This window comes from Diceros bicornis, chromosome 38 (assembly GCF_020826845.1).
Source record: "Diceros bicornis minor isolate mBicDic1 chromosome 38, mDicBic1.mat.cur, whole genome shotgun sequence".
NCBI lineage: Eukaryota > Metazoa > Chordata > Mammalia > Perissodactyla > Rhinocerotidae > Diceros > Diceros bicornis.
Window position 1 is genome coordinate 31,216,441 of NC_080777.1, and position 18,670 is coordinate 31,235,110.

General features: G+C 51.8%; 1 protein-coding gene across 1 annotated transcript; it reads right to left on the reverse strand.

Annotated features, from left to right (window-relative positions):
* Positions 1-5,290: 5,290 nt before the first annotated feature.
* Positions 5,291-16,872, reverse strand: CHIT1 (chitinase 1). The gene is given in 10 exon segments (XM_058533873.1): positions 5,291-5,773; positions 6,298-6,424; positions 7,792-7,905; positions 8,218-8,403; positions 10,181-10,286; positions 11,109-11,233; positions 11,427-11,591; positions 12,903-12,963; positions 13,548-13,749; positions 15,961-16,872. Coding segments are annotated over 10 exon segments (1,356 nt in total). The 5' UTR covers positions 15,986-16,872; the 3' UTR covers positions 5,291-5,528.
* Between the last annotated feature and the right edge of the window lie 1,798 nt (positions 16,873-18,670).

The following is an 18,670-nucleotide window of genomic DNA, read 5'->3' on the forward strand; positions in this document are numbered from 1 at the left end:
ACAGCTGGGAATGGCAAGGACACCCTGGAAGAGGGAGCTGGGTGGTGCTGGGGCCGCCCTAAGCTCCCAAGATCTCACATGCCACATGGTGGGAGCTGAGGAGCAGAGGGCAATGACAGGAATGTCTGCGTGCTCTTTCTTTCCCACTCCCACGTTGAGCGAAAAGAGGCAAGGCCCAAAGGAAATTCAACAGTGGGCCTTTGGAAGCGATGTTTCTCTCCTTGAGACACATTTGAAAACAACTTGTTGCCTGAATGACTGAATTAATTAAGAGGGAGCAGGCTATTTTCTCTTTGCACCAAGCTCTGAACATGGGGAAATGGGTTTTACTTACAGCAAGAGATCGTGGACCCAGCATAAGGAGGGCTTGTTCGTAGTAACTCCACACTGGACCAGGTGGCAGCATCCAGGGAAGAACTTAGAAAAAGTAGCTGCCCAGACAGCAAGACACGGAAAAAGGGGTCCCCACTCCTGATAGAATCCCTTCCGCCAACCCCTCAGAGGCAGCTCTGTCCAAAACGCGTTGCCATCCTTTCCCATTCTGGATCTCTGGAGGCACTGCTCCCTCAGCCAGGACCCCTTCCAGTTTTCCCAGAACTTGGTGATGGCAGGCCCTAAGTCAAGGGAAATGCATGTCTTCCCAGGCGAGAGTCTTGCAATGTAGGGAGAGTGGCATTCTGAGGCTTTTGCCTTGCGGAGTGGGATGGCAGTCAGGGAGGAGGAAGGAAGCAGAGAGGAGTGGAGGAAGCTGGTTTCCTGAGCCTAGACCCCCTGGCGATCCCTGGGGGAATCTGTGGGCTCTCTCTGTTGGAAGAGGTGAGGATGGCACCTCTAGATGAACAATCTTTCCAGGAGGCTCATAATTGTCCGTGAGACCTTCAACTTTCTGGGTCCACTCCAGCGACCGCTGGGAAAATTGCAAGTTTACAGCCTGACCCTCTGCTCTCTAGGGCCACTTGGGAGGGACAGATGGAAGGGAGAGACAGCCAACATTCAAAGAGCAGACAAGTCCTTTGACAGAACTCTTCTATAAAATGGAAAGAGGGAACCTCCTCAACTCATTTTATGAGGTTAGCAAAACCTTGTACCCTAATTCAGTTTACCATTAGCCGGGACGACAGCTGGGGACGGCAAGGACATCCTAGAATGTAAGAAAGAAAGTGTTCAGGCGCCTCTTAGTCATTAATACATAAATGCAAAAATGTGAAACACAAAATTAGCCAGATCCAGCAATGTACAAAAATGATATATATCATGACTCAGCTGGATTAATCCTAGGAATGCAAGATGAATTTAACAGGGGAAAATGATGAATATAATTTACGTGACATCCATACCCAAACATCAGGGACGTTATCACACACTGGCAACAGCTGGGTAACTTTTTCAAAAGGATAAAATTTATAACAGTAATAAAATCTAGGAATAAGTGTAATAAAAGATGTATGAGATCTTTAAGAAGAAAATTATTAAAATTTATTGAGATATATTTTAGAAGATATAACTAAATAAAGAGATAATGCCATGTTTTTAGATCAGGAGACTCAATATCATAAAGATGTCAATTCTCCCCAGATTGACCGATAGCTTCAATGTGATTCTAATCAAAACCTAAACATAATTTTTAATGGAACTTGGCAAGATGATTCTAACACATACATAGAAAAGTGAGGCCTAAGAATACCTGAGGCATTTCTGAAACAGAGAATGTAGTAGAAGGATTTGCCTGCTAGATATCAGGACTTATACAGCTTTAGTAATTAAGTCAATGAGTTACTGTGGCAGGAACAGAAAAATAGGTCAAGGAACAGAAAGATATCCCTGCGTATATAGAAACCTGACTTATTAATATGAAAGGATAGATTTTTTTCAATAAATGATGCTGGGACAGCTAGTTTACCCATATGCAAAAAAAATAAAATTGGATCCTACTTCATAGATATGCAAACGTCAATTTCAGAAGGATTAAATACTTCAAGAAAAAGAACTATAAAGCTTTTAGATGATGCTATAGGAAAATAATTTTTTTGACCTCAGACTACAGAAAGATTTCTTAAACAGAATGCAGGAAGCACAAACCGTAAAGGATAAGATCAGTAAATTTGACTACCTGAAAAGCCGCCTAAAGAGAATGAAAAGCCAAGCCTGAGACCGGGAGAAGATATAGCCAAACCAGTAACTATCAAAGAATTCGTGTTCTTTGAATATGTAAATAACTCCTACATTTCAATAAGACACAAACAACCCAATGGAAAAATGAGCAAGAGACACAACAACTTCTCACAGAAGAATAAACGCAAATAGCATATGACACAGTAAAAGATGCTTAAATAATGAGCAATTAATGCAATGCAAGTTTAAACCACAATGAGAGACCATTTTGCACTGGAGGTTGGTATAAAGTGTGGTGTAGCAATGGTGAGGATGGGGGGCACTGGGAGCTTTGCAATGGGATGGAAACTTGAACTACCACTTTGAGAAAACATTTGCCTGTACCCGGTAAAATTGAACTTACACCTGCCCCACATCCCATCAATTCCACTCCTGGACAAATTATACACATATGTATCAACAGTCATGCCTAAGAGTTTTCATAGCAACATTAACCAAAAACTGGAAACAACTCAAATGCCTACTGATAGCAGAATGTATAAATTGTGATATAGTCATATGATGGAATACTATACAGCAGTGAAAATGAATGAGTTACAGCTATGTGAAGCATCAGAAGTGGGCCACAGAAGATACCAAACAGTATGTTTCAATTTATATAAGGTTCAAAAACAGGCTAGATTAAACAATATCCTGTTTAGGAATGTTCGCATAGTTGGTAAAACTGTAAGAAAAATGAGGGAATAAATAACCAAAATCTAGCCAGAGGTGTGTGGGATTAGGAAGGGGCACACGAGTAGTTTCGAAGCTGCTGGTAATGTCCTGTTTCCTTACCTGGGTGATGGATTCACAGGAGAGACCAAACATACATACTTCAGACACTCTTTTGCCCATATGGTATATTTCATAATTGAAACAAAATAAAAACAATAGAGTTTCAGCTCCCACTGCTCCCGGTTGGGTGTGGCCCATGTGGAAGCGGATGATGTAGGGGTGGGGGCCTGTGGGCCCACCAGGAGAGCTGAGTCCCAAGTCAGGGGGAATTTTCCTGGGGTTCCAGCAGGTGTATTAGATATGGTGGTGAATGTATGAGTATGCTCAGAGAGAAGGCCAGAGGAATCTCTCTTCAAGGGGTTGAGAGTGGTCATCGCTGTTAGGGAGAGTGGCCAGACAGTCATGGGTTAAGCCACCAAAGCATAGTGACCCCAAAGTCCTTTCAAACTATGTTGCCCAAAGCCAATCACACGCTAAGAATTCAAGCAGCATTTGCACCTAACTTCAAAGGCTGGCTGCATACACGGGAGCAACACCTAGTTTATAAACTCAAGTGTGGGGGGTGGGTAGTCTGGTGGGTAAATGGAGAAAGTCTTGTTTAAAAAGTAGTATTTGCTTTGGGGCTGGGGCTCAAACCTCAGAGGAGAGACGTGGACATCTGGTGGCCCCAGATGAGAAGCTGGCATGGCTGAGGTTAATGTTGACAGCTGGGTTACCCTGTCACCAAATGGGGGTGGGATGATAGGAAATGAGACCAAGAGAAGAGACTGGGCCCTAAGAAAGGGTCTTGACGCTGTGCTGATGATAGACTTTATTCTCTGGGCTGGGGAAGCTGCTCGTATTTCTTGCGCATGGGAAGCCACAGGAGTAGATCCCTAATTTAGAAAGATCAAGCTGGTCCAGTGTGGAGGTTGGACTGGACGGGAGAGGGGCAAGAGGCAGAGAGACCAGTGAGGAGACTGTTGAGAGGTGCTGCCGGCCTGAGCTGAGGCAGGGACCATGAGATTGGAGGGGAGCAGGAGTGTGAAGACCAGAGAAGGGCTGTGGTTAATGCTGTCCCAAGGATAAAGCTGGCAGAGATGCAACAGTTAGTCCTCTGGGGGACTGGATGTTTGGACACCAACAGGAGAGCTCATTCTGCTAAAAGGAGACTATTTGCTCAATTCTTGGTTTATGTGGCCCACAGAAAGTGAAGAAAGGACTAAGAAGGGAAGAGGGAGGGAGAGTGGGTGCTGCTTACACGTTAGGCACAGCTAACATGCACCACTGCGTGCACTACTCACAGCCCCCCGGGGAGGGCGGGTGACCCAGTCTGACAGATGAGGAGACTGAGTTTCACACGGCTAGCCGGCTAGTTGGTGGTGGGGCCAGAAGTTAGCTCTGTCTGGGTCTCAGGAGCCCCCTGTAAGGAAACACCACCCTAGACTCCACTGGGGGCAGCCAGGAAGCCTTGTTGGCAGAGACCTCAGAGGAAGAAACGTGGGCAGACAGACCTGTGCTCTGGACTGAAGGAGAGCAGATTTTAAAAGGCCCGAGGACAGGGAGGGTGTAGAAGTGGGGAAGTCGTTGTTATAGGGATCTGCTGCTGGTTGCACTCGTGCGAAGGGCCAGGTCAGCTCCTCTGACCCCACCTGTCCCCATGCCCAGCTGCCTGCCCAAGTCCCACCCTGAACCAAAAACCAGCTTCGGCGGGTGCACCGCACGCTGGACCGTTAGGTTACGTGCAGGCTGTCTTCAAATAGAATGACCAAGATTCAACCCAAAGCCGCAAGGACTGCTTGTATTACTCTATCTGTCCAGGATGCTGTGCGCACGTGCTCTCCGGCACGTCTCGGCCCATTCAGGCCTCAGTTCTGGACTCAGACCTGGGTTAGATTCAGTCTTCAGTTTAAATATCTGTCAAATGAGGATAATAATTGTCCCTGCCTCATCTGGCAAATGGGAGCAGTAGGTGAGATAAGGCATGTGAACGGCTTGAAACGATTTGTCTCCAAGGGAGCGCTCAGTACAGGGGTCTGGATCCTTCTCTTAACGCCTAGTGGCCACGACAGAGCCCACGGCAAAGAAAAGCTCTTCTCTGCTGCCATCTAGTGTGCATCCTGGGAATAACACTTCAGTGGAGGTCACCAGGAAAAGCTCTTCTCTCTCCAAAGGTTTCTGAGCGAATGAAGAACGTGTTGGAGTCAGGGCCGTGGCCCAGATGCGGTCATCTGTGTGCTGGAAGCTGCCCACTGGAAGTAGAGTCCTCGAGAAGAGATCTGGTGCAGGGCCTGGCACACCCTGAGTGGACAGCCTTCTCCCCTGGCTCTGACCTAGGCATGCCTTATACCACCCTCTCCTCCTGGCTCACTACCTTCCCCAGCGCGGTTTTTGAACTAACAGTGTGCTTAGAGAGCCTCTGTAAGACACCACATCATGGGGCAGTGGGGTTCAAACCACATATTTATTTTGCAAGTAAAAGAGGCAGCCCAGGAGGACCAGAACAAAAGGCACCCAAGGCTGAGAGCAGAAGGCTTGGATGTGGAAAGACCACAGAGAGGCCTGCAGGGGCCAGACTGCAGCTCCAGGAAGAGCCAGGGAGGCAGGCTGTGGAGCAATCCCGGGCCCTGGCCTGGATGCTGGGCTGAAGCGGCCCTGGGGACTCAACTCCAGGTGCAGCATTTGCAGGAAGAGCTAAACACCAGGCTCCTTGGGCAGCTTTGCTGGAACAGCCGCCCCCCTGCACAGCTGTAGTAGCTGGACCTGTCCTGAGGGTTGGGATAGAGCCCATCAGCTTTGCCCTGGCAGAAGGTGTCTTGTCCAAGGCTGGGGCCATGCTCAGGTTCAGAGGGCTGGCCCGGTGTGAGAACTTCTGGCTCTGGAGAGCCTAATGGCACACAAGGAAGACCTGGGAAAGCAGTGAAGATTGAGCCAAGGTTCCCCCAAGAAATCCCAAACCCATGGGCCAAGCACACAGGCAGCAACCACAGGCAGTCAGCAGCCACACCGCCAGCTGCAGCACAGCTCAACAGAAAACACCAGGGCTGCAGGTGTAACAGGCAGGCCGCGGCCCGTCCACCATCTGCAGAGCCCAAGCATATGCTGGGGAGGCCAGTGGGGTCTCACACCTCAGGCTGAGCGCAGGCTTTCTCCTTGAGAAGAGAGGAGCAAGCTGCTGTTCCCAGGCCCCTGGAGGGAAGCCCTGGTTACCAACAGCCTGGGCGGGCATTGCCTCAACCAGAAAGAGGAAGGAGAGTGTGAAAAGAGAATTGGCTCAACAGTTTCCTCAGCTCCTGGGGGTGCATGAAATTTGGGAAATCACAGTATTGGGGCAAAGCCATTTCCTCAGAAGGAGCCAGGGCCTGCAGTTCAGGGACAGGGGTTCATATCCTACTCGCGAATTCTGCCTCTGGTCCCTGGCCCCTTACTCACTCAGCTCCACCTGCAGGGTCTTGATGAGCGGGTATCGGCCCTGGTTACAGAAGGAGCCAGCGAAGTCGTCTGTGTCCAGTACCCAGACCATGGCCCCACCCAGTTCCTTCTGCTTCAGATAGCTGACCTATGCGAGGAACGAGATGGGAGTAGAGGAGCCCAGGGAAGCCCGACAAGGCCAGCCCAGAGCCTGGCTTCCTCATCTAGAGAGGGCCCCTTTTTTCTCCAGCGCCCCCAGGCCCGCGAGTGGTTTTTTGGCACAGCCCTGGGCTGGGAGCCTAGCTGGCTACGTCCTGATACCTGCAGGGCATGAACCTTCTGGAATCCCCTGTTATGACATAGTATGGCCTGGGATGGGGTTGAAGGTGGAGGTGTGAGGAGTGGATGGGTGTGTGGACTTCCCTAGGTTGGAAGCCTTAACAACTCGGCCTTTTCTGGGCTGAGCTGCTGTGTTTGAGAATACTGTCCGCTGGTTGTGATGAGTTCAGTTACCATAGGGAATGACAAAACTTCCCCAAAGATCTGAATCAATTCCCTGTCTTTGTCCTCCCCGAGGGCCTACTCTCCTCCACTAGATCCCAGAGGCTTCCTCAGGGTATAGCTGTGTGTTCCCTCAGAGTGGGCTCCCCTGTCCCCTAACTCTGCCAAGGGGCCATGGCTCACCCTGGAGTGAGGCTGGGGTTTGGAGGGTAGGGCTGGTCTGGAAACTTCCTGGCCCCAATCTCCCTCTCCAGCCACCTCCCTTCCTACACTGTCCCCCCTTGGGCTTCCAGCTGTGTGAACCCATGTCTTGTTCTCCAAGTCCATCCTCCCTTTTCCTCTCCACCGTGTCTTTGCTCCTGCAGCTTCCTCCCCAGAATGCCCACCTTCTCTGCTTTAAGACTTTCTCAAAGACCCTTCCACCATGATCCCTTCTCCCATCTCCCTCAGCCTGGATCATGTTCCTTCCTTGATTCTCCCAAATCACTTTGCCCACACTCTAGAAGAACTTGCCACTGCCTGCATGGCGCTGACGGGAGATGCACAGATGGACAAGTGCTGCTCTGCAGGAGCCACAGGCCTCGTGGGGAGAGAGGCATGGAAACAAATAAAACGCTAAGTTTTGAGCCACCAACATTAGGCTCATTAGGAGTGAGTGTCATGTAAGTAAATCACAAGGTCTGTATTATGAACATACAACAAATATTGTCATGGACTGAACAAAATGATACGCTCACTGTATGCATTTCTCCTCTTCATATCTATGTGGAATTTTTATTTAATAAAATGCCAATTCTAAGAGTGCTACTCAACATAGAATGATTTTTTGTCATTGTGTCCTTTCTTAATCGATATGTGGTGAAGGTGAAAATGCTGTCACATGGAGATCTGTGAAATGCTGAGATGGTTTAAAGGAGACCCTCCTTGAAGAGGTTCTGAATGCTGTCATTCAATGTTACTGACGGGCCTTGAGCCCACCCAGGACCACCCCCTTGCAGTAGCGCTGGGCCTCACCTTGGTTTTGAAGCTCTCTACATCATCGAAACCCACCCACTGGTCACCCTGGAAGGCATAGGGCACCTTCTGGTCCTCGATTCTGTGCTCAGAGGCCCCTTTCCAGGAGCAGACCTGTCAGAACAGGAGACAGAGCGGGGAGGAGGTGGGTGGCACTTCAGGCATCTGTGCCTCCCGCCAAGAGCAGACTGGAGATCAGAAAGTTCCTGTCTGAGGGAGCCTGGAGAACCTAGGAGGTTCTAGATTGAGTGACCTAGAACCCTGGATTCAGTGAGGCGCCTGGGCTTAAGGATAAACCCGAGATGACAGGCATGGGATGGAACTCACCTGGCCAGAATTCGCTGTGCCTGGCATCCTCACTCAGATGCTGTGGGAGAAGGAGCCCCTGCCCTTCATGGTACTAGGGGTGGCTGTGGGCTCTCCTACCTCATAGTAAGCCAGCACCCCTCCCTCCTTGGTGAAGGGGCCAGGGGTTCCAGGCCCCATAGCTGGGGCCCCCACTCTGGGGTCTGACGAGGAGGCCAGGGTGAAGGATCGTCCGTAGGTGGGCATGCCTAGGATCAGTTTGTTGGTGGGGGTCCCCTTCTGCAGCCACTGCTGCACGGCAAAGTCCTGGTGGCAGAGAAGGGGACAGAGTTAATTTTCTCTGCCTTTAGCCCAGTTGTGATCGTCCAAGGCTGGGGGCTGCCGAGGAGCTTCACAGGCCTTTATTTAGTGTTCCAACTCTGCCCCGTCTTCCTTAGATCCTGTCTTAGAGCCTCAACCCCCGTGAGAGAAGCTCACGGCACTACAGCCAAGAATGTGGGCTTTGGAGTCAGACAGCCATTCTCCAAGCAAATACGCACTGATGGCTCACAGTGTGCCAGACCTGTCCTGGGATGCTTGGGCACCTCAGTGAACAGAGCAGCCAGGGATCCCTGCCTTACTCAGCAACTTACTTAATCTTGTTGAGCCTCGAGCTTCCTGTCTGTAAAGTGGACACAACAGAAATACTTGTCTCTAAGGGTGTTGTGAGAGAGCAGGGGCGTGATGCGTGTGTAAGGTCCAGCACAGTGCAATGAAGGGCTGCTAACTGTGACCACACTCATGTTGTTCCCCCTGAGCACGAGACTAGAGGCTTGGGTCTCTTTTCCCCAGTGCCTAGAGCAGTGCTTGACATGTACGTGCTCAAATAGAAAGAACAAGTGAGTACAGGGCTTCCCCATTCACCTCTGCACAAGACCTTCCCTGTTGGTATTACTTGACTTGATGGCTCCAGGCCTATGACATAAGGAGGTGCCCAGCATAAGCATAAGAATGAAGATCCTTCCTCAGGATTATGGGCTCACTTCCCCCAAGAAGTGCCCTGTCTGAGTCTTGGTCCTCTCGCTCAGCACTTGGGTAAAGAACAGCTTTCACTATATTTATTTATTTTTGTTCCTTTTTGCTGGTCTACGTGATTTATCTTGGATCAGACTGGAGCTTTCTGAGGGCAGAGGTCAGGGCCCCTGCTAAGCTCTGTGGCACTTCTGTGCAAGTTTGGAAAAGTCACCTCTCTGGCCAGAAGCAATCCCGGGCACACAGTACAGAGAGCAGAGGCCTCTTTGTAGGAATGGAGAACACGGAGCCGGTGGCACTTCAACCCCTCACCTCTCAGCTGAATGCCGTGTGTCCCACTGGGCTGGGCTGGCTTCCTCTGGGACCACACATGGGCCGGGCTCCATGTGAAAGGTGGATGCCAGACTCAAGCGCCCAAAGAGGTGAAGGAGCCACCGAAGTCCAAGATGTTCTGCCCCAGCTGATACACAGAGATGTGGGCTCCCCAGGATTAAAAGCATTTTAATTTAGGCCTTTTTGTTGTTCTTGACTTTTAAAGTGTAGTCTGGGCTTATAAGAAGTGTCTAGCCTGCTCAGTGAGGAAGAGTTGTGCAGGAAACCCCAACCCACTCCCGTCTAAACGCAACCTGCTCTTTCCAGAGGCTGTGGTCAGGGTGGGGGTAGCTCTGCCCTCAGTGACACGTCCTGAGATGTTCTCCACTTGAGAAAGCTCCCGCCTTTGAAAGCACCTTCCAGAAGGCCCAATCAGTGACTCGGAGCAAAAGTTCACCCATTGTCTTGAAGGAAACGGGGTGGGAATGTGCGAAGCAGCAGGAGCCACTGTGGCTGGAAGCTCAGAGAGGGCCTCCCGATGGGTCGCTGGGTGGCCTGCCATGTCTAACATGAGCTGAGGTGCTGCACAGCAGCGGCACGGAGCAGGGAAATAAAACACCCGGAGGAACAGGCATCCTGGCCCCTCGGGGCCACGCTGGGCTTCCTGCTTTTTTTTCCATCAGGTTCCCAGAGGCTCAAAAGAGGCCACTTGGCAAGGCCTGAGGAAGGGGAGTCCTGCCTCATTCCTCTGGCCACTTACCACGTTGAGTTCAGCCGCTGCCCCACCCTCTCCTGGCCTCTTGTAGAGGGGGCTATTATGTCCTGTGGTCCTCTCCCACGAGCTGTGGAAGTCGTAGGCCATAAGGCTGATGAAATCCAGATTCCTGCAGGAGGCATGGAAAGAGGGGTAAGGGGCCAGTGAGCAGGGTGCAGCCCTCCCCTTCCTTGCTCCTTCCTCCCCCACGTGGTGCAGGGCCTGAGAGGGACCTGATGGTAAGAGGCGAGGGCTGCAGGCTCTCCTCTGACTCTGTGAAAGCTGACATAGGCAGCACTCCCCAGTCAGCACCCCCATTTTCGAGGCCATTCTCATTCAAACTGTGATGTTGGCACTCCTGTCTTTAGCATCCTCCACCCAGCTGTCCCCTTAGCACCCTCAGGACCGATTCTGCTGAGGACACCTCGTGCTATTTTGCTGTTTTGGAGGGAAGTCTAGCTCAGTGTTTGTGGACCTGGGTGCCTGTTAGAAATGTGGTCTCCTGAGTCAGAACCTGCCCTCAGGGAGATTCTCAGGTGACTGACGTGCACGTCTGAGTCAGGAGGCCACATTTCCAACAGGCACCCAGGTCCACACACAGCACTTTGGGGAGCAAGGATCTGGACAGCTCATCCTCTAGGAGATGCTGGGGCTTCACTCCTCCCTCCCCCCCCGACCCCGGGATGTTTCTCTTTAAGGCTGAGTTCTCAACAACAAGGACAAGAATCCAAGAAGAGGGAATCTGGAGCGTGGAGGAGCAGATACACTGAGCAAATCCTTCCTGTGTTTGCTGGTGGAGGGGTGGGGCTTTCCCAAAACGACACCTTGTAGGTGAACCCCTGCTCTACTCCTGAAAGCTCAACCGGCCCATGGCCCCTCCCACCCCACAGAACACGGGGTCCACGCCTGTGGTCCATGTCTGTCTGAGACTCACTGAGCAATTTTGTCCACCTCGTATCCAGCGTCTATGTAGCTTCGCCCTGCCGGCACAGCTGCACTCAGAAGGAGGCGTTCCTTCCCTGAGGTCTGGGCTTCCTGCTGGAAGGCGCTGGCCAGGTCCTGCAGGGACAGCTCAGGGTGAGCACAGAGGCAGGGACCAGGCTGGCCCCTGTGAACCCAAACAGAGGCTCACTCTCGGTGTCTGAAGACTGACGGTGGGGCTGGTCTGTGCTGTGTAAATATACCAAACTCATGTCCTGGGAGGCTACAGCTCTGGGCCCCCAGCCAGCTGGGTGACCCCACCTAGCCATACGTGCACCAGGGCTGTGAAGCGGTGCTTGTCCGAAGGAGGGCTCCCCCGGCTTCCCGGGTACTCCCAGTCAAGGTCAAGGCCGTCAAAGTCATATTTGCGCAGAAACTCGATGGCTGAGTTGGCAAAGGTCTGTCGGTTGTTGGCTGTGGCTGCCATATCTGTGAACTTATGGGGTGACAAAGGGCAGTATGGGACTGCCTGCACCGGGCAATGGGCCGCTCTCTCCTCAGAGGTAGTGAGAAACTATTTGGAATGTTGGTGCTTGGCTGTTAGGCCAGGAGGGCGCTGGGGGGCCGCTCCAGAGGCTGCTGGGACATGTGCTGGTGACTTACGGGCCTGGCTAAGGGAAAGGGACCACCTAGAGGTGTGTCCTGCCCCCAAACGTTGGCATCACCAGGGACACATTGACTCACTAGAAGCCCTGAACCAGAGCTGGCTGTCACCCCCGCATGGAGGTCTACAAGGAAGAGGAATCAGTTTCTAAGTGGAAGAGGAAGAGAGGTGAGAGTCTGGGTAGCTTGGGGGCTGCAGTCCTAGTTCCCTGGCGTTTTAACCTGGTCACTCTTCTTATAACTCACATTTGTAGGATACTGTGTGTTATCCAGAGCTCTTCAAAATCCCTAGCCTGCCCCAGGAACCACCTCCCCACATCCTCCTTCCTCAGCATTCCTATAAGAAGTCCCTGGACTTCTCCGGGGTCTTGAGTTTTTTATAGACTGATCCTGTTTTCTTTTTCTTATTAATTTAAATTAATTAACAGCTGCAGTTCTTAAGTGGGGTCCGTGAGCCTGGGAACCCCAGGGTAGGAACCCCTGCATATCAATAAAAACTCTGTGTATAAGCAGTATTTTGGAAAGGTGAGTCATAAATGTCATCAGGTTCTCAAAAGGTCTCATGGTACAAAAAAGGCCTGGAAAGACTGGTTTAGAACTTTGGGAACAATATATTCTGGACTTTCTAGGAAAAGTCTAGTCCCAAATATCCCATTCCATTGTCTCCATAAATCATCAAAAAGGTCCTAGAAATGGCAATATTTTGGCATCCATGTTCAGCCTCACAAACTGCCTTTGACACCCAGAATGGGAAGAAAAATTTCACACAAGCTATCCTGTTTCAGAGCTCAGAAAATATAGACACTGTATGTTGTCTGGGATTAACTGGGACCCTCCCTCCACCCATTTTGTGGAGGAAGAGGCTGAGGCATGGAAAGAGGTCAGAATGTCTGTGCTGCGTTTGGATCCTGTGATCCTGGTGAGACTGGATGGATAGTAGCCTGGAGCACAACCCACCTCTCTGCCCTCCCCATGAGACACCAAGAACCCAGAAGGAAAGTCAGTTCCTAGCATCCAGATCCCCTCCCATGTCCCTCACTCTGGCCACACCTTGGCTTGGCCCGATTCCCTGACCAGGGATCTCTCCGGCCAGTGAGCTGGTTCCCCACCCAATGGCTCTGCCACACAGATGCCCACAGTCAACTCACTTCTGAGTGCCGAAGTTCCAGCCCCCGACGGCCAGCAGTGTCTTCAGCTTGGGATTCCTGGAAAAGACAAGAGAAGAGCCCAAATTCATGCAGCCAGCTCCCAGGGCTCACCTCCCTGACTGCAAGGAGCTGGTGGTGCCCTGGCAGAGCTGACGGAGTTGGGTGGGGGAGGTGTGAGTCTCCATGCGCAGAGCCTGCACTGGGGAATCTCTCGATTGGGAAGGAAAAGACGTGTTCCTGCCCTCCAGGACCTCCTTTCTGGCTGGGGAGACACACACACACAAGGAATTCAGGAAGCGAGAGGTCAGGGCAGGTCCTCAGAGAGGCTTCGTCAAGGTGGTGGAGAAACCTGAGCTGAAGGTTGGGTAGATTTTAGGAGGAAGAAGGGCACTCATTCCCAGCAGAGGAAAACAGTTTCACAGTCCAGATCCTACTTAGATCTAAACTGGAAGGGCCCTTAAGGAGTCCCTATCTTCCCCTACCTCTTCCATATATGTGCAGGACAGCCCAGAGAAGGGATACGACTAGCCCAAAGCCACACAGAGGGCCTGTAGCTGGATTGCAGTGCTGGGGAAGGTTTCTGGCTCTGAGAGGAGGTACATGCCTTCTCCAATTCCCATCGCCCCTCCTCTGCAACTCACATCTTCTTCAGGCCATTGAACTTCTTGTAGAGTGCATCGTCGTCCCACTCGATGGAGCTGAGCTGGTGATTGTTCATGCCAGCAAAGGCATAGATGAGGTGGGTGCACAGACTGGGGCTCACATCCTCAGGCAAGAAGCGAGCGGGTCCCTGTCTGTACTGGGCCCAGTTGCTGAAGTAGCAGACCAGTTTTGCAGCAGAGCCTGGCCAGTTGGGGGAAAGAAAAGAAATGGCGATCAGAAGGGCCTGGTGGGGACTGACACCCTCTGCCTGGGGACAGAACCTCTGTATGCCAGAGGGCGTTAAACATGGCATGTTCATCTGCTGAAGGCAGGGAGGCAGAACTTCCAAAGCATAGCTCGGAATACTTCAGAATGTTAATTAAAATGCAAATACATGAAGTGGAGGGGAGGAGGCCCCAGTTACAGGCCCGGTTTCCATTTCTTTAGTCTTGCTTTAGAGGTTTGCATTTACTTGTTATTCCTTGTGGAGAATCTGTGTTTATTAACATCATTGAAAAGGTGCTAATAAAGAGCTTCTTTTATCTAGGAAAAGGCAGCTTGTTTCCGGCTTCCCCTACAGCATGTGAGAAGACTTCCTGGGGAGGGCCTCTGCTCCCAGAGGGGCTGGTCTAGCAGTGATGGCCCCCACCGTGCTCAACACTGTGCTAGGTTGACCAGAATGCCAGAAAGCAAGAATGCTAGTCTTCATTCCCACATCTGTCAGGAACGCACTTTGCGCCGATCCCCTCTCCAGCCTTGGCCCAGGGGTCCCCATCTGAAAATGACTCTGTGGTCTCTTCCAGCTTCGCATTCTACCATGGTGTGCTTTGTACGGGCCAACATTTTATGCCAGGAACTGGCTGAAGGGTGAGTTTGGACAGGAGCACATCTGTGGCTGGTGTCTAGACCATGGAACTTCCCTTTGCCCTGACAGGGTCTGTCTGCGCCCCCTCCAGCACCCATGTGGCCAGTGAGAGGGCAGGGCCGGGGACGGGTGCAAAGTGGCTACAGGAGGGTGTGTGGGAACACAGAGCATGGAGGGCTGGTGAGACTCCCTGGGGTGGCCAGCTGGCTCCCAGCAGGAGGATTCAGAGCTCTTGGGTCGTCACTGGCCCTAACCAGAAGTCATCCAGTAATGGAGCTGGCTGTTGGGGGCTGGGGGTGTCGCCTGCAGTGATATAGAGGGAGGATTGGTGAACTCCCCAAAGCAAAGGAAGGAAGGAGGGGATTAACCCAGAGAAGACATCTCTGGGACCATCTAGGAAGGAGCCAGGAGGCTCTTTTTACATATCCTGTTATATAAAATCAAAGATCATGCACGGATTTTTCTACTACAGAGGCCGTAAAGTGTGGTGGTTAAGGGCAGGGACTCTGGAATTTCAATGCCTGAGTTGAAATCCCAACTCTGCAACTTTCTAGCCCGGTAACTCAGCTTCCTCCCCTGTAAATGAGAACAATCATTGTTCCTCTCTCATAGGACCGTTGTGTAGACAAAGAGTTAATACATGCAAAACACTCAGAACAGCGCTGGCAGAGAGGCTGTGTCCTAAGTTCTTCCCACGTATTACCCCTCGTCCACACAGAATTCTACTACAGATCTACAGCTGTATGTATCACGCTACACCATATGCCCAGACGCAGCTTGGACTACAGCTTCTGGGAAATCTTCAACCTCTACCTTCCCCATATTTGTTATTTCTGTGGCCCCTGGCTGTCGCTCCTGTGAGACCAAGAGGGGAAATGTGTATTCAGTGCCACAGCCCAGCTTCGTGACAGGGTCTGAGGGGCCAGCACTCCTGGGGCCTTGATGCGCACGGAGTGGTGGCGTAGGAGGGGAACCTGGAAACCCAAGTTGCTGCAGATCCCTGGAGAGCTCTCTTCTGTCTGACTCAAGAAGGAGCCCCCAGGCTTCCCAAGCCCTACACGCTATCAGTTCAACAGATGCGGGAGTGAGTGTGTCGTCATCACTGAGCTAAGAGGCTGGGACACAGAGCTGGATAAGACTGAGGTTTCCTACCTCCAGGAGCTCAGAGCCTGTTGGGGGAAGGCACCCAAGCCCATTGTGAGAAACACTGATACACACAGTTCACAGTGTGAACTGTGTTCAGGCGTGGAGAGCAAAGAGGTTGGAGCAAGTGACCTCAGGAAGGACCTGAGAGAGGCTGACACTTAAGCTGGCCCCATGGACGTGCAGTTCAGCTGGTGGGTAAGCAGCAAGAACCTTCCCCGGAGAAGGAACAGCACGGCTGTAGGGGGATGAGGACACTTGCAGGGGGCTGGGTTTTGGAGGAGAGTCCCCACTAAAACTGGCAAGAGCTCCTGGGGTGAGGTGGGGGGAGTAAGTGGGAGAGAAAGAGAGCAGAGATGGGGCAGAGGGAGGCCAGGGCTAGCCTCAAGAAAGGCGCCACTCACCCCATTGGATCGCCAGCAGGACCATCAGACCTGAAGCAAGAGAGAGAAGGCAGAGGTCAAGTGTCACCCTCCTTTTCCCAGGCCCCGTCTGCCCATGGAAGCACAGGAGGTGGAGGTGGTCAGGGAGGGGTGGCTCTAGGTGGTTTCCTACACATCGAGCTTCCTCTGTCCAGAAGGGACCTAGGAGGGCACTGTGTCCATCCCTTCACCAGACCACATGGCAGGGGGCCCTCCCTGGCCTGGGCTGATGGTAATTTTCATGAGCTGAGGCTGCCTCCTCTAGAGCATCAGTGAAGGGTGGTGTAGATCTAGGAAGATTCTAGGAAAACCACTGACTTGTGTGGTATTCAGAGAGAAAGTTTCTCTTCCTAAAGGAGAAGAAATCTGTCCTGGGGCTGGAAAGAGCCCATTTGGGAGGTCTTGGCCAGAAGATCCATCACCTGGTGAGGCCTCTGGGCTTCCTGCTGCTTTCCCGCCACACCTCAGAAGACGCTGGCTGGGTTACCGACATCCATGGAGACCTAGGGCTCTGCAGGGCTCCTTAAAAAGGATTCATTTCACCTTTCTGGTGACCTTGGATTTTCCAGTTAACCTAATAAAACCCACATGAAAATTTGCAAGGACATCCAGGGTCATGGCTTCCAGGCTGCCCTCCTGCAGGACAATCAGCGTGGGGTTGCCAGTGGGCACCTCTTCGATGAAGCCAAAAGTGGGGGCCTACGAGCACAGGATAGACGACCACCTAGTGCAGGGGCTCACTGACTCTGGGCTTCTGGGACAGAAGGAGGAAAAGTCATTTTCAGCCTGTTGAGAAAAGCCTTTCCTTGCAACGCAAGGCCCGAGGGGAACTGACAGAAACGAGAATTGAGGGACTGCAAGCCAGGCGGCAGAGGAGGGATGGGATGACCGTCCCAAGTTCTCCTGGATGCTCCTGCTTCCTTGCACACAGCACCAAGGAGCCATTTAATGTACACACCCCGCTTCCCCACAGCTTCAGGGCCCAGCCCTCTCTCCCTGACAGTGCTCACTCACCTGCCCAGGCCACGGACCATGCCATGGTGTTTGCCTGGCAACACTCCAGCCCGTGGGACCAGCTCTCCAGGTCCTGCCCTCCTTTTATCAGTGGCCCTGTCCCACCGCAGCCTGCTATGTTGAAACCAACGGGGGCAGAGGGAGGAGAGAGGGGGCTGTGGCATGGTGTGGAGGGCCAGGGTGTCAGGTGGCATGAATTGGGCAAAGCTGACACAATGGCCTTTAGCAATTCTTGGTTTTCTGGAGCAGTCACAGGGTGTGAACCGGCTCTTAGAGTTGCCAAACCCTAAGAGAGGCAGAGAGAGGGAGGAGGGTGGTGTTTCTAAACCTCCTGCTGTACAAGCGTGATTCTGATTTCTGTGTGTGGGCTGTTGAGGGCCACAAGGGGCCCCAAACTGCATGGGCTTTGGAGGAGGAGAAATGACTCACCAGGCAGGGAGCTGAGTTCCAGAACAGACTGCCAGCTCCTCCACAGCCCCCTCTGGGACTCAGCCACCCTCTCTGTAAGATGATGGGACTGCAAATATACATGTTTGTTGATAGCAATATTTTTATTACTATTCACATGATAGAAACATTTTTTATTTCCATTGATTGAGGAAAATACATGATGATAAATAGCAACTACGAGCTCAGTGATGGTTTTACAGGCCTGTGTTTCTTATGAAGACTCGTAGGGACCTGTGTTAGCTTCCTAGGGCTGCTGTAACAAATGACCACAAACTGGGTGACTTAAAAATAACAAAAATTGATTCTCTCACAGTTCTGGAGTCCAGAAGTCTGAAATCAAGGTGTTGGCAGGGCCATGCTTCCTGCGGAGGTTCTGGGGAGAACCTTTCCTCGCCTCTTCCAGCTCCTGGTGCTCCCGGTGCTCCTCGGCTGTGGCAGCATCCCTCCCATCGTCTCCATTTTCGCCCGGCTTCTCCCCCGTGTCTCTGTGTGCCACCTCCTTTCTGCCTCTTATAAAGATGCTCTTCATTGGGTTTGGGGCCCACCCTAATCCAGGATGATCTCATCTTGAGATTCTTATCTTAATTACATCTGCAAAGACCCTTATTCCAAATAATGTCACATTTTGAAGTTCTAAGGGGAGAGATCTTTTTTTTTGGGGGGGGGCACTATTCAACCCCCTATATGACCTAACTGGGTACATATTACTTATTCTGTCTGCAGACAGTGTCTAGTGCATGCATGAGCTCTAGAGTCCTGGGCAAAACTCTGTAGCTTCTAGTGGATCCAATCCTTGGCCTTAACATGAATGGCCTGGATGACTGAGTGGTAATGTCCAGGGGCAGTGGGCTCCTGTGTCAGGTTGCCTGGGTGCAAACCCCAACTCTGCCATTTACTATCTTTGTAATCTTGAGCAAGTTCTTTAATTTCTCTGAGCTCCAGTTTCTTCATCTGTAAAAAGAAATCCTCAGGATTGCTGTGAAGACACTGTGTGCTGCCTGCAAGATTCCTGGTTCTGCCCGGCCCTGACACTTCTGCCCAGTCTCTGTGGGTGACAGGGAAAGGCTCTGGAAACCTTTGTGAGGTCCCTGAGAGGGTCTGACCTCCACGCCCCGATGGACAGGCCCTGTGTCCTCACTTTCCCTGCGACTGTCATGGCTTCTGTTTCAGCTGTTTCTGTCCCCTTCACTTGGAGATCCTGCAAAGGAGCCCGTTCAGGGTCCTCTGA